This window comes from Phodopus roborovskii, unplaced genomic scaffold (genome assembly GCF_943737965.1).
Source record: "Phodopus roborovskii unplaced genomic scaffold, PHOROB, whole genome shotgun sequence".
Lineage (NCBI taxonomy): Eukaryota > Metazoa > Chordata > Mammalia > Rodentia > Cricetidae > Phodopus > Phodopus roborovskii.
Window position 1 is genome coordinate 55,078,263 of NW_026126480.1, and position 19,499 is coordinate 55,097,761.

At 48.8% G+C, this 19,499-nt stretch overlaps 3 protein-coding genes across 3 annotated transcripts; 2 read left to right on the top strand and 1 right to left on the bottom strand.

Annotated features, from left to right (window-relative positions):
* Nucleotides 1–1,375: 1,375 nt before the first annotated feature.
* Nucleotides 1,376–2,143, top strand: Tmem262 (transmembrane protein 262). The gene is made up of 3 exons (XM_051193771.1): nucleotides 1,376–1,682; nucleotides 1,788–1,887; nucleotides 1,989–2,143. The coding sequence occupies exons 1-3, from the start codon at nucleotides 1,509–1,511 to the stop codon at nucleotides 2,063–2,065; spliced, it is 351 nt and encodes a 116-aa protein (XP_051049728.1). The 5' UTR covers nucleotides 1,376–1,508; the 3' UTR covers nucleotides 2,066–2,143.
* Zfpl1 (zinc finger protein like 1) lies at nucleotides 2,114–5,620 on the bottom strand. The gene is made up of 7 exons (XM_051193763.1): nucleotides 5,517–5,620; nucleotides 5,124–5,235; nucleotides 3,768–3,961; nucleotides 3,581–3,653; nucleotides 3,364–3,507; nucleotides 3,067–3,184; nucleotides 2,114–2,565 (listed from the first exon to the last, which is right to left on the bottom strand). Exons 1-7 carry the CDS (start codon nucleotides 5,616–5,618, stop codon nucleotides 2,379–2,381), a joined length of 930 nt encoding a protein of 309 aa, XP_051049720.1. The 5' UTR covers nucleotides 5,619–5,620; the 3' UTR covers nucleotides 2,114–2,378.
* Nucleotides 5,621–6,296: 676 nt separating this feature from the next.
* Nucleotides 6,297–17,657, top strand: Cdca5 (cell division cycle associated 5). Its single transcript, XM_051192151.1, has 10 exons — nucleotides 6,297–6,360; nucleotides 6,510–6,601; nucleotides 6,686–6,751; nucleotides 6,840–6,875; nucleotides 8,517–8,942; nucleotides 13,868–13,978; nucleotides 14,350–14,432; nucleotides 14,647–14,745; nucleotides 17,020–17,086; nucleotides 17,220–17,657. The coding sequence occupies exons 1-10, from the start codon at nucleotides 6,315–6,317 to the stop codon at nucleotides 17,655–17,657; spliced, it is 1,464 nt and encodes a 487-aa protein (XP_051048108.1). The 5' UTR covers nucleotides 6,297–6,314.
* Nucleotides 17,658–19,499: the final 1,842 nt, after the last annotated feature.

Below are 19,499 nucleotides of genomic sequence, written 5' to 3' on the forward strand. Positions count from 1 at the left end.
AGATCCTGAGTTCAATTCCCAGCAACCACATGGTGGCTCACAACCATCCAACCATCTATACTGAGATCTGGTGTGGTCTTCTGGCTTGCAGGCATACATGCAGGCAGAACATTATATGTAGTAAACAAAACAAAACAGCAAAAAGGGCTGGAGAGTTGGCTCAGCAGTCAAGAGTAGATTCCTGAGAGCTGTCCTCTGATCTTCACATATGCACTGTAGCATGTGAACACTCTTACTCCACTTACCACACATTCTAATATAAATGAGGCTGGGTATAGTGGCACCTTTTTTTATCCAGACACGTAGATCTCTGTGAGTTTGAGGTGAGCCTGGTCTACACAGTGAGTTCTGGGGTAAACCAGGGCTGCCTAGTAAGACCTTGTTTCAAACAAACAAAACCAACTCTAAGTCAGTTAGTATTAACTAAATGTTATAAAATTTTCCAAAGCTTATTTGTATTTCATGCTATATAATACATAATACATAGGCCTCGGGAGTTTGCAAACTAGCATTGCACAGAGACAAAGAAGGGAAAGCAGCAACACCTTGGAACTGAGAGACAAGGCTAACTACCCAATCCTGGTTCTCTATAAAATCAGGTAGCCAGAACTGGGGAGGGCGCCGTGGTGGTGCAGATTTGCAAGGAATACAGTCTGCAGTCATCCAGAATATTCCCTGAAGAAAGGGTAATTTAGATTCATTCTCTGTCTCTGCTCATTGAAGTCTGTGGTGACAAGGGACACGAACCCCAGTGTTTCAGTTTAGAGAGCCTGGGATGCAGCCATTCTTCCCTCTGTTGGGAAAGCCTTAAGCTACTCATCTAAGCCCTAATTACTCTCCTGCCTAGAACCTGCTGTGGACTAGCTTGGTGTGGTGGCTCACACATTTAAACATAGTACTCAGGAGGCATAGGCAAATAGATTTCTGAGGCCAGCCTGGTCTACAGGAAAAAAAAATCCAAGACAACCAGGGCTATACAAAGAAATCTTGTGTGGAAAAAAACAAACGCTGGGTGGTGGTGGCACACGCCTTCAATCCCAGCACTCAGCTGAGGCAGGTGATCTCTGTGAGTTCCAGGCCAGGCAGGTCTACAGTTACACAGAGAAACCCCGTCTCAACAAAACAAACCAAAAAACTAAAACAAAACCTTGCAGTGGAGCTGGGACATACTCCTCCACCTTTCTAAGCCCTTGCCTGCTCCCTGTACAGCATCCCCTGTGGCAATACTGAGCTTCCCAGGAAGTAGAGAGGATGAAATGGTGTCTCCTGCCATTCAGTTCACTTTGCCTGTCATTCCACAATGGAATGTCCACAATATTCAAACACATCCTTCTATTTGTTGGAATCAGGCTATGTTCTAGAACCTTGCCCTCTCCTATGCCTGCCTCACTCTGGAATACACTGCTGCCTCTGCCAGAACACCCTAGAATGGCAAGATTTTGCTGCTCCTGGACAGGGACCACTTGCCCCAGTTCCTGGGCCTGACTTGAGCCCAGGCTGTGACCAGGATGAGGTGGCGGGACCGAATAGCTGTATTATTCTTCCCTCCAGGCATGATGCTCACTGTAGCTGCACTCATGCTCTTCTTCATACACATGTGTGTCTTTGCTAGTGATGTTCACAACTTTTGTGTCACCCACCACTATGACTTCATGAGCTTCCGATACACGGTTGTCCTGATGGTAGGTTTGGGATGGGGGCTCAAGGGCTGCGTGGGGAAAGCCAAGGGGCTGATGAAAGTGTCTGCTATGTCAAGGGGCCACTCTCCCACTGGGTCCATCTCCCAGTTCTCCCAGGTGATCAGCATCTGCTGGGCTGCCATGGGGTCACTCTACGCAGAGATGACTGATGACAAGTTTCTTCGATGCTTTGCTTTGACCATCCTGAGTAAGTAGGGAGGTGTGCTACAAGAAGGGAGTTTTGAAACCCTGAGATGTGGCAAGGAGGGGACAAAATTGTTGAGCTGATGAGCTCTCTCCTCCACCCAGTACTCAATGGAGCCATGTTCTTCAACCGCATGTCCTTGGAGTTTCTGGCCATCAATTACCGAGAGGAGAGTCACTGAGGTCTGGGGGTTGGGGACAGGAAGGAAGATGGAAAAAGCTGCTTCAGGTATTTTAATAAAGTCTGTTGTTTATTTGCACCTGTCTGCTCCTTTCAGGGTTAAGTAGGAGGCTGGACACCCAGGGACAAGCAAGTGAAGACCAATTTGACCAAACAAGGCTACAGACCTGGCCTGTAGCCTCAGCCTCCGACTTGGTCCAGGGGATCTTAGTGTCTCAGGACTGAGGAAGAAAGGTGGATAAAAGCTCTCAGGCCTCCCAGACCTTCTCTCCCCAGGATTTAGGTCCTAAGCTGGCCCAGACACAAGCACGGACTCAGGAAGGACCTACACGAATATGAGGGTTCATGAGTGGGTCCAGATTGGGATCACTGTCAGCTGCAGCCCGGCCGAGGCGAGACATAAGGGCGAGGAGTGCCAGGAAGCCCAGCAGCCCCAACAGGAGCAGGAGCCCTGCCCGCTGGAGCAGAGTCAGTGGCCGCTTCCGGGACCCAGCCCTGCTCCTAAGAGAAATGAGGGAAAGTCAGATCAGGCCCTGGGGCCCTGCCCTGGCACAAAGAGAGAAGCCTTAGTCACTATCTTTGGGCCTTAATTTCCTTATCTGTGTATTGGAAATGATCACCCCGTCCCCCTGCATTATCCAACACATCGGGTCATTATGAAGCTTGTTCTGGAGACAGGGGGACTCTCACCAGAGGGAGGCCCAGTCCTGCCCGGGCCCAGTTGACTGTGGCTAACTTCTCTCTCATAATGTTCTGGAGACTAATAAAAATCAGATGGCATCATAATAGGAAGAGGCCTCAGTGCCCAAGTCCAAATCCTCTGAAGAGGAAAGGACACAGCCCCTGGAAAGGATGCATACTCTAAGCCTGCCCACCTGCCAGGGCCTCATTTTGGCCCTGGGACCGGATGCTGCTAGTGCCCAGAACAAGCCTCACTGTTAACAAATTGTCCACCATGGGGCCTCTCCTCTCTAACACCCCATCCTGCATGTCTCCATGTACCTGAGCAGTTGGGCCAGCCAGCCCAGAGCAGGCCGGCGGCGGTATTTATCATCATCACAATCTCCATGGAGTCCTACCGTCCGATCATCATCCCGTGTATCATATACCTTCCTTGGGGCTATAGGAATAGAACACCAGCATGAATAAGCTCTGACAAACTGGTCCTGTGGAAGCTGTGGGGAGGCCGTATCTGTACTTGGAGTGAGGAAGAGCCATTCCATATGGGGCTCCTGAGCTCCCTCCACACAAATCACCCCCTTTTTTCTGTTTTCTGAGGAGGAAAATTCCCCAACTCACCGTGTGTCAGGGCCTCAGTACTACCCATGTGTATGACTGTGTGCTGCTCAGGACGGCTTGGGGAAGGAGGACAGGGAACCTGGCTGAGGAAAGCTGGAGCAATAGAAGTGCTGTCTATTTCCTCTTGCGCAGCAGGGCTGGTGGCTAAGGACAGAGAACTGTCAGTGGAGCAGGGAGGCAAGGCTCAGGCAGCAGATGGATGGAGGCCACCACTTACCATTGAAGCTGGACCAGTCAGAGAAGTCTGAGGAATTGAGGGGCTCAGGCTCTGGGCTTATCACCTCATCGATCTGCAGAAAGGAATCTAAATTAGTAGCCTGCTCACTCATGCTGCCAATCCATCCAATCTGGCTCAGGTGAGGGTCACGACAAAAAGATGGCCAGATAGACAGGGGGACTCTCACCAGAGGGAGGCCCAGTCCTGCCCGGGCCCAGTTGACTGTGGCTAACTTCTCTCTCAGTGCTGAAGCCACAGGGCCAGCTAGGTTGGCTGGTGGGAAGATGGGGCCGTTACAGCTGGGGCACTGGTAGCCTGCAGGTGCTGTGTTTCGTGGTAGCTGGGCAGCACGTTCATTGATGCAGGCCCAGTGGAAGAGATCTTAGGATCCATGAAATAAGAAAGAAAAGGCATGAGAAAGACAACTTGTTGTGTTCTTAGCCTAGGCCTAGCAATGCGCCCACCCCCAGCCAGCTCACTGCAGGAATGAAGGAACACATATATGGGTACCCAGGACCATTCCTTTTCCTCTTCACCCCAGGTCCCCAAGGCTTCATTCAACCTTCTTGTTAACACCAGTGTACTAAATCACAGTAGATTCTATCAACCTGGCCAGCCCATAAGGAGAATGTGTGGCTGGGAACAAAATGCCATCTACGAGAGTCTTCTCTGGGCCTGAACTCATTACACACCTTGGGCTAAAAGCTAAACAATAGTTTCAGGCTGCGTGTGGCAGCAGCCGCTTGTAAACCTAGCTGTTGGGAGGTAGAGGCAGGAGGATTAAAAGTTTAAGGTAAGCCCCATCAGAACCCACTACATACAAGAATACAAGAAGGAAAGCTTCCCAGACATACACACAGATACGTGCATATATCCAGAGGTACAAATATACATATGCTAATAAATATACAAGCAAACCCAAGAGTCATTCCTTCAACCTACACTAGTTGTCACATGTGTACACATCTGTCCATTCATGGCAGCTAATACTCAAAAATACATGGCAGCCAACACCCTCATGTCATCATGCATTCCTTGGGACATGTGTTCATATCCATTCATTATCCATTAATTTTCCCATGTCTATTAATCATTTGTATGATTGTACACACAGTCTCATGGAGAAACAGACATAATGTTTGCCCTTTTGGACTGGCATCTTGAAAAACTTAAGCTGAGGCTTTTACACCAGACTGTGACTAATGTCTCTCTCTAGCTAGCTGTAACGTGTGAGGCTTCCTCTCTGTCCAGTCTTGGAATCAGTAACGTTCCTGAAAAATGGATCTTGGTTACAGCCACAGATCATAGTCATCTCCAGCTCTGCAAGACTGGCAGAGCAGCGAGGAAAGACACCAAGGCTTTGGAAGGGACAAGGCTTGCCTGGGCTTACAAAGCAGGGAAGTACCTAACAGAATCAGGATCAGAGGCTCTGGCCTCCAGGCTTCAGGGACTTATTGTCTTGCTGCTTAAAGGGTGCTAGTAGACCAGTCTCCAAGCTGGATCCTGGGGCTGCCCTGACCCCTTCCTAGTGCCCAGGCCTCACCATAGCAGACAAGACGGGTCGTCTCTCGACTGGCCAGGGGTGTGTTGCACAGGCGGCAATTGGGGTTGTAGTCACTATCTTGTAGCCACTGCAAGTAGGACTGCACGATGCACTGGAGTGGGAGAGAGATGTCACAACGGGTGCCCAGGCTCCACGATGAATATACCACTCCAAGGCCCAACTGCCTTGTTTCTTCAGTCAGACTCATTTTGTCTATTTAGTCAATGAACATTTACTGAGCATCTACTGGAGGCCTAACAGAGAGCAACATAAACCAAGTCCTTGCCCATGTGGAGCTTACAATCTAACGTTGGGTCCCTCATGGATGTGGAAGGAGAAAATCTGGCCTGCCCACCCCAGTGCCCTTTTCAGCCTCTGCTCTGAACGCCCCACCTTGGCGTGATTGGCTACCAGGCAGTGCTCGCAGACGTTAACTCGATGTTCGAAGCAAAACAGGTTTGTCACCTTCCTCTTGGGGCACTTGCAAAGGCCCATGGCCGATCCTAGAGAGAGGATCTGAGTTAGCAGGGAACCAGGTTCAGGTGACTGCCAAATTTGTTCTCACCAACCTAGTTCGCTTCTTTTTTTTTAAACCCCCCAGACCGTTCCACACCAGTCCAAACGCCAAAATCTAGCCTGTTTCAGCATGGTTAAGTCCCCGCCCACAGCACAGACCGTACCACAGGCGACCCCTCATTTCATCAGGACCCAGCCCCTAGCCAGACCTCTCCATCAATAACTCCAATAACACCAACCCCGCCCCTAAGACCCCACCCCCTCCTGACCCCACCCCCATCCGGCAAACCCAATCTGAGTCTCAGAGAACCTCCGAGGTACCGGTCGCGACGGGTGCGTACTATGGTGGGAGGCGTACGGATCGGAGACTGTGTTGACTCACTCCGGTAGCTGAAGCCCTGCTCCCTTCGGCTCCGGCCGCTCTGATTATCCCTCCGCTGCCACGTCTCTTCCGGGTGCGGCGCGCGCTGATGACACCACAGCGCCACCAGACCACGCCTCTGCCTTACGCAAGACGTAAACCTGCGACAACAAAGGGGTAGGCCTTCTTCTTTCGTCACTTCCGATTCCTCCTTCGCTTGGCGGGTGATTTGAACGTTTGCAGGCACAGACTTCCCGGTTGGCGCGAGCCTAAGTTGGCGACCGTGGTGAAGGATACTGAGCCGGACCATAGACATGTCGGAGCGGCGAACGCGGTCCGGAGGGGCTGCCCAGCGGTCTGGTGAGTGGAGGACGAGCGACAGCGGTAGGGCCGTGTAGTTTGGAGAATGAAACTTAGCTCCCGGGCAAGTTGGAAGATGGCGTCTGCTTTCCCGAACTCGTCAAGCATCTTATTTCGTTTGGTTGTTTTAAACATGTTTCCGTTACCAGGACCCAGGACTCCATTTACTAAGTCTTCGAAGAGGTCCCAGCGGAAATCTGGTTCAGATCTCCCAAACATCTTTCCTGAAATCTGGCCGAAGGTGAGATCCGAGTTCCTCAGGTACTGACCTAATGTAAAACTGAACAAATGTGAAGCTCATGGTAATCCCTCTCTCCCTTTTCAGACGCCTCATGCGGCTCCAGTCAGAAAGGCCATCGTCTTGAAGAAGATCGTGGCTCATACAGTAGAGGTGAGGAGTGAGGGACTGAGAGGGATTTAGGAGTGAGATGTCAAAAGGGGCTTAGCTTTTGATTGATGGGTTGATGTTATCCCTACAGGTCCCAGCTGTCCACACACTTCGAAGGAGTCCTAGGGTGAGTTCAGTTCCACTTGCTTATTTGTGTGGGATCCAGCTCTCCTTAGAAATAAGGGTAGACATACTAAGCACCACATCCTCCCAGGCAGCTGAGAACAACTTTCCACTTGACACCTCACCTTTATGAATTGTCACTTCCGATTTCACTGTTCTGAATTGAAAGTTGCTGTAGACCAGGCTGGCCACAGACTCAAAAGAAATCCATCTGTCTTGGTCTCCACAGTGATGGTATCAAGGATTAAATGTGTCCATGCTATCAGGACTGGCTACAAATTGCCATTCTTGGTTATTACCTGTAGATGTCATTCATTTTTAGTTTTTGTTGTTGGGTTTAGTTTTTGTTTTGTTTTGTTTTTAAAGACAGTTTCTCTGTGTAGCCCTGGAACTCACCCTGTAGAACCAGGCTGACCTCAAACTCAGAGATCCTCCTGCCTCTGAGTGCTAGATTAAAGGCGTGGTCAACCACACTCATTCAGAATGTCTCTTGATGGCTTTCCTGCCTTGTATTAGGGCATAAGGTGTCATTGGATTTGAGCTAGGTCTTGGCCTCTAGAAAACTAGGTGCCAAATTTCATGTCCGTTAATTCAGTGAGCCTCCAGTGTACAGGATTCTTCTGTACATCTGGACATTGGCAGATCTAGCTAGACCCCTGAGCCTCAAGAAGCTCCTCATCTGGCTGGTATGCCTGAGTTAACCAATAACTGAGGAGTTAACAGACCAGCTTCCGATGATAGCTATATTGCTGTACTAAAAGTAAGAGGAGGGCTGCAGAATAGATGCAAATGAAAATCTGGGCTGATGTGAAACTCTGGAATTGTTTAAACTGGAAGTGGGATTACAGTAACCAACACATGAGCCTCAAGAACCTGTCAGGTTAAGCTTTTGCTGTTCACAGACTCAAAGCCTCTGGGGCTGCCTTTGAATACAGAGGTGGTATTGAAGTGTGCCATACCCGGAGATCTGCCTTCCTCTGCCTCCCAAGGGCTGTGATTAAAGGCGCGCACCTCCACCACCCAGCCTGTTCTGCTTTTTACCCCACCCCCACCCAGTTTTCCTCCTGGTGTTTTCAGTGCCACAGTGGGAGTGCTGGGGAGCCAGTGCTTTTCCCTTCTCTCTCTTCTTAGCTTTCCCTGACACATTCCCAGTGCCCAGGACACTCCCTGGTGTGGGCACGTCACCAGTAGGTATTTATTGGCCAGATTACTATTTTATAAAAAATCTTTAGTGGCTGTATAGCAGATGCCCCACAGAGGGTGAGGCTGGAAGCAGGCAAAACAGTTAGGAGGCCATTAAGCCAGGTTAGGTATGCTGGGATTTTATGCCAAGTACATTTGGCGTGGCAGCAAATGTAGTGAAACTTGTCATAAGTCAGCTTCTCCAGAACAGTATCTTTTTTCTTTCCAACAGTGAAGGTAGAACCCAGGGCTTATGCGTTCCGGGCATGTGCTCTATGCCTGTTGCTTAAAATCTGTCCTGGACTGGGGATGGAGTTCCTCAGTAGTGTTTGCCTAGCATGCGCAAGGCCATACGTGCCCCCCCCCCTTAAAATACACAAGAAACTGTAGAAATCCTGTGCCTTGTCGATCTTCCATCCTGATCCCCTAGCTGACAAGAGTTCTCTCACCTGTCCTGATACAGATATCTTTTATCTTGGAAAAAGAAAACAGCCCTCCTCTCAAGGTGCCCACAAAGGAGGATCTCTTCAAGACCTGTAGTGTCCCTGGCACCCCCACCAGCACCCCAGTGCTGTACACTCACAACGTTGAGTCCAACTCTGGGGAAGGAGAGCTGGACACCAGAGACTTGGAAATGTCTCAGAAAGTCAGACGATCATATAGTCGGCTTGAGAGGCTCAATTCTGCCTCAACCTCCACCCCTGGCCGCCGATCCTTCTTTGGCTTTGAGGGAACTGAAGACTTGCCCCAAGTCTCACCTGTCATGTGTTCAAAGTTTATTGAGATCCCAAAAGTATCTTCGAAGCCCTTGGTTCCAGATACGACGCTTCCTGGAATCTCTCCTCCAGTTGTGAAAGAGAAACGAAGGAAAAAGGTGCCAGAGATCCTGGTGAGTAGAGTAAGGGGCTGGGCCTCTCCCACAGTTGCACTATACAGGCAGGGGGTGTGGGGCCAGGACTCCAGGTTTTGAGGGAAAGTAACTGCTGAGGGTGTGGATAAGTGACATGCTATATGGCCAGTGTGGCTGCCTTTCCCACTCATGTCCTCGTTTCTTTCCACCAGAAATCGGAGCTGGATGAGTGGGCTATGGCCATGAATGCTGAGTTTGAAGCTGCTGAACAGTTTGATCTTCTGATTGAATGAGATAAAGTGGGCATACACCTGGCTAGGCTCTCATCTCCCTGTACATATTGCCCTTTGAGTAGAGCAGGACTTGTAGGGTCCTCTTTATTGCCTTGTTAGCCAGAAAGGTGTTGCTGGCCCCTTGTTATATTGTGGCTAGTTACCCTGGGCTATCTATCTATCTCCACAGTGTTAGGGATGAGAAGCTAATTCTGCTATGAGTCTGCACTGTCAGAAACAGGTTCATCCGCGGGTTGTTTTTCTCTTGTTGCCCTCTGTTGGTGGCTTGGAGTTATATCATCTGATAATGAGCTTACAGGCTGGAGAGACAGTTAAACTCTTAGGGAAATCTGGACATGGAGTCTAAGATATTAAAGAAGGAGGTAGTCATGGTGCCTTTTTTTTTTTTAAACACAAGTGACAGTTATGTAGGAGCTGCACATGTCTGTGTTCTGCTGTTGACAAATTGGTAAATAGGATACTGGTGCTTAGGGCAAAGTGAGTATAATTCATGATATGGGTTCCAGATGCCACCAACTTGAGGTTTGTGATCTCTGGTCATCCTTTCCTCACCCACACCTGCTTTCAAAATGAACTGCACAGTCTTGGCTCTGGGATGTGGCTTCTTGCAACTGTACTTGGAAAGTTCTGGCCCTTATTCCTCATGAGCCATATAGCTGTAGCACTGATGGCAGCTTTTGACTGTGACACACATGAGACCAGGGACGTCTCATGGTCCCTGCACAGTTGCTTCCTACCTACCACCACCTCTCAATTATGGTAGAAGATATGATTTCAAAGGCCACTGGACTTCCAACATATGCAAGTTCATGGGAGGAGAAGCTGCAGGGACTGAGAGCTGCAAACAAGCACCTGTTACATACACCAGGATGGTTTTGAGCCCAGCACACCAAGAATTTGTCCTCACTGGCCCCTGTGGACCCTGAGTTGGACCTTCTGATTGCTGCCATTACTACAGACTCCTCTGTCTGTCTTTGAGGAACTAATGGACAGCCCGGGGAAAGGTTTGATGGCAAATAAACTTTTAAAAAGTTCTGTTTGTGCCAGTTGTTGGTGGTGCACACCTTTAGTCCCATCACTCAGGAGGCAGAGGCACAGGGAGGTGGATTTCTGTGAGTTCCAGGCCATCCTGGTCTACAGAGTGAGTTCCAGGACAGCCTCCAAAGCAATACAGAGAAATGCTGTCTTGAAAAACCAGAACTAACAAACAAACAAAAACCAAAAAGTTCGGTTTGTAGACTGCTTTTTATTTGGTCAAAGACAGAGCCACTGGTATGTGAAGTCCCAGATGCCATGTCTTTGGACTGTCATCTGTACAATTGAGGGCTGTTCCTTTGTACAATTTGCCAGCCTGGCCTCCCTCCAATGACTGATTCTCTGTTCCTCCAAACTAGCGTTTCCTGGAATGAAGGCCCAAGCCCCCCTGTCCCAGGGGGAAGACTTGCATCTGGGTAAAGCTGCTAAGCACTCTTCCCCAGGGGATGTATATGGAATTGACCACACTTCATCCCTCTTCCTCTTTTCCTAAGGCTCCATCCAGCATAGGAGCCTGTGGCTCAGGCTTAATAGCTGGGTTCCTAGATGCCACGCAGCGGCTGGCTATGGACACCCGGGAGAAGCAGATCAAAGAAGTGATTACTTGGCCTGTTGTGCAGATGTGAGTGTCCCAGCTCATCCTTTGGCGAAAGCTAGGCCATTAAATTTTTTCCAGAGCCCTTACTGAATCTAGAATACCATCTCAGCTCTACTGGCCAACAAGACCCAGAGCTGCCTATCTCACCCTCTCCCTGGTTCCACGGTTGCTGATAAATTGCCACATTGGCTTTAATATTTGTGCTAGAGACCTGAACTCAGATCTCAATGCTTGCATAGCAAGCACTTTTTGCATAGCAAGCACTTTACCTACACTGAGTTATCTTTGCCTACACCATCGTATTATATACTTGCAGTGTATCTGCATTGTCATCATAATTTAAAATATACTGGCCACCTGTGCTAACACATACTCGTAATTCTAGCTCTCTAGGAAGACAGAAGCAGGTAGATCTCTCTTAAGTTTGAGGCCAGCTTGATCTTAGTTCCAAGACAGCCAGAGCTAGGGAAGTCCTGTCTAAAATGAACAAAGCGGCCAGGTATGGTGGTGGCAGGACACACACCTTTAATCCCAGCACTCTGGAGGTAGAGGTACACAGATCTCTGAATCCAAGGCCAGTCTACAGAGGGAGTTCCAGGACAGCAGAAGCTACACACACACAAAGCAAGCCCTGTCTTGGGGTGTGAGGGAGGTAAAACAGTTGGAGCATGACACTGTCAGCACCTGACCTCTCTTTAGTTAGTTAATGCTCTTGAGAAATCAGGCAGGACATTTCATGAACATGGCAATATAGAAAGGAGATGGGATTTAGAGGTGGCAAGTAACTTCAGACTTAGAACTTCAGGAATTGCTGCTGCTTCCATCCTAATAGATGAAATATCTCATGTTACACAGCAGGAACACCCTCAAAGTAAGCCTGCCACCAGCACCACCATGACCAGGGTCCTGAGGGAGGTTTGCTCAGCAGGGAAAGTGGACAGGGAACTTGAAGTAACATTCATTGATAAGAGCACAATAGTAGGGACAAGTTTGAAATTCTATTAAAAAGCAAAAACCCCTATTCTGAGTGAGATAATGAGGCAGGATAGGAAAAAGGTATCAGCTAGCTGCACACCTGAAGTCTCTGATTTGGGAGGTGGGGGTGGGAGGGCAGGAACGAGCCATGCTCCACTGTGATGAGTCCCAGACCAGCCTAGGCTACCCCAGACTCTCACAGACAAGAACACCAACCTTTTTAATGTAAGTGTATCCCCTGCCATGCTGTCATGTTTAGGATGTGTTTATGTGCAAAGGAATCTTCCAGGGGCTGTAGCTCAATGGTACAGTGCTTGTCTAACACACATGAGCCCTTGGGTTTGATCTCCAGTACCACTTAACATGAAAATGATTCTCTAGCATGATGGTGGCGCCTGTCTTTAATCCCAGCACTCAGGAGGCAGAGGCAGGCGGATCTCTGTGAGTTCAAGGCCAGCCTGGTCTATAGAGCAAGTTTCAGGACAGGCTCCAAAGCAATACAGAGAAACCCTGTCTCAAACAAACCAAAAAAAAACCATGAAAATGAATCAATATCTGAGATTCATGTTTTGTATTTCACCTGGCACTTTGCCAAAGCTGCAGATATGCAGAATTTTGTCAGATGACTTCCTTCACAAAAAAACAAAATCAATCCTGGGAGGTGATGGTGCAGACCTTTCTTTAATCCTAGCACTTAGGAGGCAGAGGCAGGCAGATCTCTGAGTTCTAGACCAGCCTTCTCTACAAAGTGAGTTTCGGGATAATCAGGGCTGCTGTTACACAGAGAAACACTGTCTTGAGAAGAAAAAAAAAGCAAATCCTAAACAAACAAAAAAACAACACAAGGGATTGGGTTGGGGAGATATTACTTAAAGGAATCCTACAGTTTTGTAAAAGTGGAGAATTATTTCCACTTAGTCAGATGGGCACTGAGAAGCAAATCAAAGATGGTATTTAAGACCCTCTGTTATGACACTTCTTTTCCTTTTATTGTTTCTCCAAACAGGGTCTCGTGTAGCCCAGGCTGGTTCTTAAGTCATTATTTAGCTAAAGGCTTTCCTTAAATTCTTTTTTGTTTTGTTTTGTTTTTGAGACAGGGTTTCTCTGTGTAGCCCTGGCTGTCGTAGAACTTATTCTGTAGACCAGGCTGGTCTTGAACTCAGAGATGTGATTGCCTCTGACTCCCAAGTAAGTGCTGGGTTCAAAGACATGCACCACCACCACCTGGCTGGTCTTAAATTTTTGATCCTCCTGCCTCTACACCCAAATACTAAGACTACAGCTGTGCCTACAGTATCCACTTTAGGGTTGTAATTGGATTTGTTCCCTGGAGACGGTCATGGGCTCCTGAGATGACTCCTTGGGTAAAAGCCTGTACCAAACAAATCTAACAACCCTGGTTTGTTCCTTGAAGTCAAAGGTGGAAGAAAGAACTGGCTCCCAAGAGTTGTCTTCGCCTCACATGCTGGCCATGCACATATCACAATGGTAATAAACTTGGAAAAAGTAGAAAACTGTGTGTATTGATCACTTTTCTCCTCATATGGCAGAACAGCTTAAGTAAGAAGGGTTTATCTTGGCTCACAATTTGAGAATGCAGTTCATCGTAGCAGGGATGCCATGGCAACGGGAGTCTGGTCACATTGCTTCTGCATTCATGATGCAGGGCCAGATGCGTGCCGGTGATTGGTTCTCTCTCAGCTTTTTATTCTGTCTAGGACCTCAGCCCATGAAATAGTGACAGCCATGTCTAGGGCAGGTCTTCCTCTCTCAGTTAACCCAATGTAGGAGCTTCTTCAGTGACATGCCAGGAGGTTTGTCTCCTAGGTGATTCTAGATTGTCAAGGTGACAATTTAACCATCAACACTGGGCAACCTGTATTTGCTGAGGGTTTTACCATCTGGGCTGGACCATGGTCTGGCAACACTAGCTTGGGGGTCTGGATAGAGCTGGTAATGTACACTTCATAGACCAATTACTACCCCAAGAAAGCCAAGTTTGCTAGAAAAAGCAACAAATAGGATGGGGGAAGCAGGTCACAAAGAAGGTCTGTCTCCCTCAGGCTCCCACAGGCAAACTGAGTGTCCACTCCAAGCAGACCTTGAAAACAGCAATGCAGCCTGCTGAGCCGCAGATAGAAGAACCTGAGGATTCCAGGGAGCCCAGCATGGAGGTGACAGCAAGCCCTGGGGTCTCCCTCATTTACTGCTGACCCTAAGACAGAAGACAAGGGAGAGGGGTGGGCTACAGAAATTATTTCTTAGTATGGGTCAAGTCCTGTATTCCAGATCCTCAAAGTCCTCCCTCTGGCTGCAGCCTCCAGCTGCTGGGACATGTTGGGTCCTTCTCCAGCTGGCAGACCTCTTAAAAAAAACAACTCTCATTTGCCCACGGCTTCCTCCCCATGAGCTGAGGAGGCACAGAGATAAATCCCTGTAGAGAGTTGGAAAGGGCAAGAAGGGGAGGAAGGACTAGGCCCTTGGGTTGGAAACTTCATGCCACTTCAGTCACCAAGGCACCTTTTCTGCAAAGACATCTTCAGAGCAAAATTTGAACCTGCAGTCGGAACCCACTGTCACATTCCTGTTTACACTCCTGAACACTCCTGAGCCCAAAGATGCTGAATCGTAAGGCTGCCTAAATGGGTGTCTTAAGTGGGTAGGTATTACCCCAGGGAGGTGGAGGACAAACACCCCCTCCCCGGACTATTCAAACCTGTGCTAAGTTTAAGCTTTGGTCTGAATAGCAGGAAGGCCCGCCTACACCTGACAGATGGAGCTGGGTCTTGGGTTGGGAACTATGAACTGGCCTCCAGACTGAGGTCTGCTCTCACCTCCCCAGGGACACGGAGACACTGGAGCACCGGTTCCTGGGTCAGGAAGACTGGGGCCCTAAGCGTACTTCAGCGGAGATACAGAATTTGCAGAGGGACTGTAAGAGGTGAGCTTCAGGGACACGGGGGTTGGGGGGGAGGGGTTACAAGACAGGATGGTGAAGTCAGCTCTGGTTCTTAGCTGAGGGCTTTGGCTGTGGCTTTAGTCTTAACCCTCACCTCCCAAGCAAAAGTATCCTACAAATCAGGATCTGTCCCACTGGTTAGTGACCACAGCCATGGCTGACTGTCAGGAGTCTAGTATATTGAGGATTCCTACCTTTAACTGTCCAAGAACTGGATAGGCAGCTGGCTGTAGAGGGCTCCATTCTGTGATGTCAGCCAGCGGAGCTTGGCGTCTGCTCAATTCTACCTGGCAATAGAGGTCCTGGGATGGAAGTGATGCCTCTCCTGCAGTGCTTCATGCCTTTAACTATGGATCTGAGCAATGCAAATTTACACCCACATACTGCAGGTACAGGGCTCTCAGGCAGGGCTGGTTCATAGTAGAAACTCACCAACCTGGAACCATACAGAGTCCTAACCAGCCCTGATACAGCACAGAGGGATGCCAGGTCTCTGTCCTGCTCCATGGAGACTTCAGAGGACTCATGGCCCAGCCCAGGTGATAAGCAGCCTATCTCTTGCTAAAGAAGAGTTGGGTATGAGTACACAACTGCAACACCAGCATTTGGAAGTAGAAGCAGGAAAACCAGATGTTCAACATCATTTTTGCTTTGAGAATTCTAGGTCAGCCTGGGCTATGTGAGACCTTGTTATGAGTAAAAAACAAATAAGGGTGTGGATGTAGCTCAGCTGGTTGAGCCTTTCAGGAAGCTGGGATTCCAATCCCAGTATTGTATAAACTAGCTGTGGTGGAACGTGGTCTCAGCGGTTGGGGGTGGAAGTGGAAAGGTCAAGAGTTCAAGGTCATCCTTGTCTCTACAGTAAGCATGAGGCTAGCCTGGGCAACGTAAGAGTCTGACTCAAAATTGTCTAATTAATTAAGGAGAAGGGGCTGGAGAGATGGCTCAACAGTTAAAGAGCACTTGGAGAGGACCCAGGTTCAGGTCCCAACATTCACATAGAGGCTCACAACTGTCTATAACTCTAGTCCCAGGCGATCCTGTTAGGAACTAGCAGTCTACTGACCCTGCCCCCAACGATGGGGCCCCAATGATGGGCAGGACGCTCATAGCCATGTCATCGCTACATCAGGCTTTACCTGGCTGCTCAAGCTTTATCTGGCTGCCAGAGGACTCAGTTACCCATGTGCAAGACCCCCTTTTAAAGCAAGTGTGTCAAGCGCGCCCTCTTCTCTTGCCCTCTCTCTCGCCCTCTCTCTCTCTCTCTCTCTCTCTCTCTCTCTCTCTCTCTCTCTCTCTCTCTCTCTCTCTCTCCAGCTTTCGGTTGGCCACCAGCTACCCTCCTTTCTCTCCCTTCCCTCAATAAACTCCACGTGGGCATTGAGTCTCAGGTTTGTGTTTTATAGGCATTAGGGATCCGATTCCCTTTTCTGGCTTCTGAGGACACCAGGCACAGGAGCATGCAAAGCATTCATAATATAAGCTAGAAATAAGTTAATTTTTTTTCTTGTTTATTTTTAGAGACAGATTTTTACTCTGTAGCCCTGGCTGTCCTGGAACTCACAGATATCCACCTGTCTCTGCCTCCTGAGTACTGGATTAAAGGCCTGAGCCACCACCACTCAGCTTAAATAAGTAAATCTTAAAGAGAATGCTGGGGAACTCAAGAGATGGCTCTGGAGTTAAGAACTCTTTCAGAGACCTGGATTCTACTGTCTATAACTCCAGTTTCAGAGGATCTGAAACCATCACACCAATGCATATAAAATATTTTTAAGTAAAAATAAGTAAATACATACATAAAATAGAAAGCTGGGTACGGTGGTCCATGCCTTTAAATCCCAGAACCAGGAGGTAAGGAGGGTTGTTCTCTGTGTGTTTGAATTCAGTCTTGTTTACATAATGAGTTCCAGGCCAGCCAGGACTACATAATGAGTCCCTATCTCAACAACAACAAAACAAAAATATAAAAACAAAAAAATGAAAAAAAAAAATAGGCAGAGGCAGGCAGGTCTTTGTGAGTTCCAAGACAGTCTCCAAAGTTACGGAGAAACCCTGTCTCAACCCCCACCCCACTCCCCAAAAAAAAGAGAGAGAAAGTAGCTGATAGAGGTTACACAGAAGGGACAGTTCCTCCACAGTGGTGATGTGGGTTACGTCCAGCCTCCTAAGGAGGCACCAGCCAACAGAGCTGGCCCAGGAAGTGTGTGACTGGGGAAAGAGCCTGGGGTTCAGGTGACCCCTCTTTTACTCTAGGCTTCAGGAGGCACTTAACACTAACCAAAGGAACAACCTGGACCTTGAAGAGAGGCTACAAAACCTGGTGAGACCCCAGCCCCAGAGCCATGCCTTTGCCTTGGCTCCTCCCTGCCCCCAGCCTCGTTCATTTGCTTCTGGGGCTGAAGGTAGTCCTGCTTGTCAGCCATCATCTCAGGCCCTGCAACCCTTTCTCCTAGCCTACCTCATTGTACGAGAACATTGAGGAAACTTTGGTCACTCAGATGTCAACTGAAGTCTCCCAAGAGGAAGCAGGGGTCACCCAGGAGAAGGCAGGGGTCACCCAGGAGAAAGCACAGGACACCCAGGAGAAAGCACAGGACACCCAGGAGAAAGCACAGGACGCCCTGGAGGAAGCACAGGACGCCCTGGAGGAAGCAGAGGACACCCAGAAGGAAGCCATGGCTCTCAGGCAGATGAAGAGGGCTTCTACCCAGCGCTACTTCCTTGAGCCTCTCATACTGTTGCCAGCAGCCACCCTATCCCCAGAAAATAGTGTCTCACAGGGACAGCAATCAGCCCTGGCCAGGCCTGAGGCCAGAGAATTGACACCTCTTCAGGAGGCTGCTCCACTACTCAGCCCCTCTTCAAGCTCCAGCAATAAAGATCCCCACTGAGTTGCAGAAGCAAGCGTCCATGGGCCTGGCACTTGGGTGGGGTAGAATCCAGCCACTCCAAGGAGAGCTGGGTCTCGGGACCTTCCTAACCCCCACAGCCCTGCCTTCAGACTCACTCAATCCTGTTGTCTAGTGTATCCAGGGTGGGACAGGATAGGGGTCTCTACTTCATCCTTGAGGATCAAGGCTATAATTTGAGAGTATAGGCATAACACACAAAGGTCAGGATGAATTTCTTCCCATTTATGACCTCCACCAAGTCACCACTCTTTTTATTGGGGAGGGGCTTACTTAGAGCCATTTTTGTCATTTAAAAAATTTTTGAAGCAACAGTTGGGGGGCTTGGGCAGTTTATGGGGCTGCTGGCAGTGTCACCACCCTTTTGTAAGTTATGGGTGGGAAGCAGAAAGATGGTGGGAACTCCCCAGGGCCCGGAGATGCATCTAGATCTGGGCTTTGCCTCTCAGGATTTGTCCGGCATAGGGAGCCTCATTAGGTGCCCACATAGTGGGAAACTAACAAAGATAACCTGTATAAACTGACAATTGACTGCTCCATGGCATAGTTAAGGGGAAATTGTTTATTGTAGAGATGAAAGAGAACAGTCAGAGCCATGTGGAAGAGTCAAAGAGAGAAGCAGATTGAACACGCCCAACAGACCAGACCTGACCAGGGCTTTCTGTGAGAGAAGGGAAAATGGAGAAAACAGAAAACACAGAGCAGAGCAGAAGAGAGTGAGAGATGAACAGATGGATGGGTGGGTGGGTGGATGGGTGGATAGATGATAGATAGATAAATAGAAGAGCAGGGTATACTGGGTGGTGGTAGCCCACAGAGTGAGTTCCAGGTTTTCTAGGACAGGTTTCAAAGCTACAGAGAAACTCTGACTCAAAAAACCAAAAAATGAAAAAATAGCAGGGTATTTGGAGGGGGGTGGTAGTGGCACACGCCTTTAGTTCCAGCACTAGGGTGATACAGGCAGGCAGATCTCTGAGTTCCAGGCTAACCTGGTCTACAGAACAAGTCCAGGACAACTAGGATTGTTACATAAAACAAAACAAAACAAAACCAAGGATAGTAGGGGAGGGAGTAGCGGGGGAGGGAAACCCTAGGTAAAAGTCAGCTGTATCCACCCTACTCCACTTTAGCTAAATAACCTCTACGTTTATGGAGCCTAAGCTAGAACTTTTCTCTAACTCTCAAAGTTTAAAAAGGATAGGAAACCCTAGAAAGAGTAGGGGTGGGAGTCAGGTGACCTTTGCACTGCTCTTGGGCAGACACCATCCAGGAACTCCCTACCTATAGCTCCTCCTCCAAATAGGCCTGACTCTCCTGCCATCCCCAGGCTTAGCAATCAAAGCCAAGACCTCACTGTGCTAGGCAAGTGCTTTGCCACCGAAATACATACAGCTCCAGCCCCTCTTCTCTCTCTGTCTTTGTAGTGCCAGGGGTTGTCCCAAGCTGAGGGCACACTTAGACATGGCTTGACTTTGTCTCAGTTTAACCTGAGCAGAGCTCACACCTTTGATTCAACAGTACACCTCTTCAGAGATGCAATCCCCACCTGATGATTGGAGTGGGTTTCAGGCATCCCCTTCACCCATTTCCTGCCATCCTTGACCACTGGCAGAGTTGTACAATATCATTTTCCAAAAAGGAATCACCCAATACCAGGGATTTTTTTTTTAAGATTTATTATTTGTACAGTGTTCTACCTGCATGCCACAAGAAGACACCAGATCTCATTACAGATGGTTTGTGAGTCACCATGTGGTGGCTGGGAATTGAACTCAAGTCCTGTGGAAGAGCAGCCAGTGCTCTTAACCTCTGAGCCATCTCTCC

Bases quoted from the DNA above. Each gene is read 5' to 3' on its own strand.
- Tmem262 (XM_051193771.1), top strand. From the start codon at position 1,509: ATGAGGTGGCGGGACCGAATAGCTGTATTATTCTTCCCTCCAGGCATG. The intron at 1,683-1,787 runs GTAGGTTTGGGA...TCCATCTCCCAG, and splicing joins GATACACGGTTGTCCTGATG to TTCTCCCAGGTGATCAGCAT. The intron at 1,888-1,988 runs GTAAGTAGGGAG...TCCTCCACCCAG, and splicing joins CTTTGCTTTGACCATCCTGA to TACTCAATGGAGCCATGTTC.
- Zfpl1 (XM_051193763.1), bottom strand. From the start codon at position 5,618: ATGGGCCTTTGCAAGTGCCCCAAGAGGAAGGTGACAAACCTGTTTTGC. The intron at 3,962-5,123 runs GTGAGGCCTGGG...ATGGATCCTAAG, and splicing joins GACCCGTCTTGTCTGCTATG to ATCTCTTCCACTGGGCCTGC. The intron at 3,185-3,363 runs GTGAGTTGGGGA...CTATTCCTATAG, and splicing joins TACTGAGGCCCTGACACACG to CCCCAAGGAAGGTATATGAT.
- Cdca5 (XM_051192151.1), top strand. From the start codon at position 6,315: ATGTCGGAGCGGCGAACGCGGTCCGGAGGGGCTGCCCAGCGGTCTG. The intron at 8,943-13,867 runs GTGAGTAGAGTA...TGTCTCCCTCAG, and splicing joins AAAAGGTGCCAGAGATCCTG to GCTCCCACAGGCAAACTGAG. The intron at 14,746-17,019 runs GTGAGCTTCAGG...CTTTTACTCTAG, and splicing joins TTGCAGAGGGACTGTAAGAG to GCTTCAGGAGGCACTTAACA.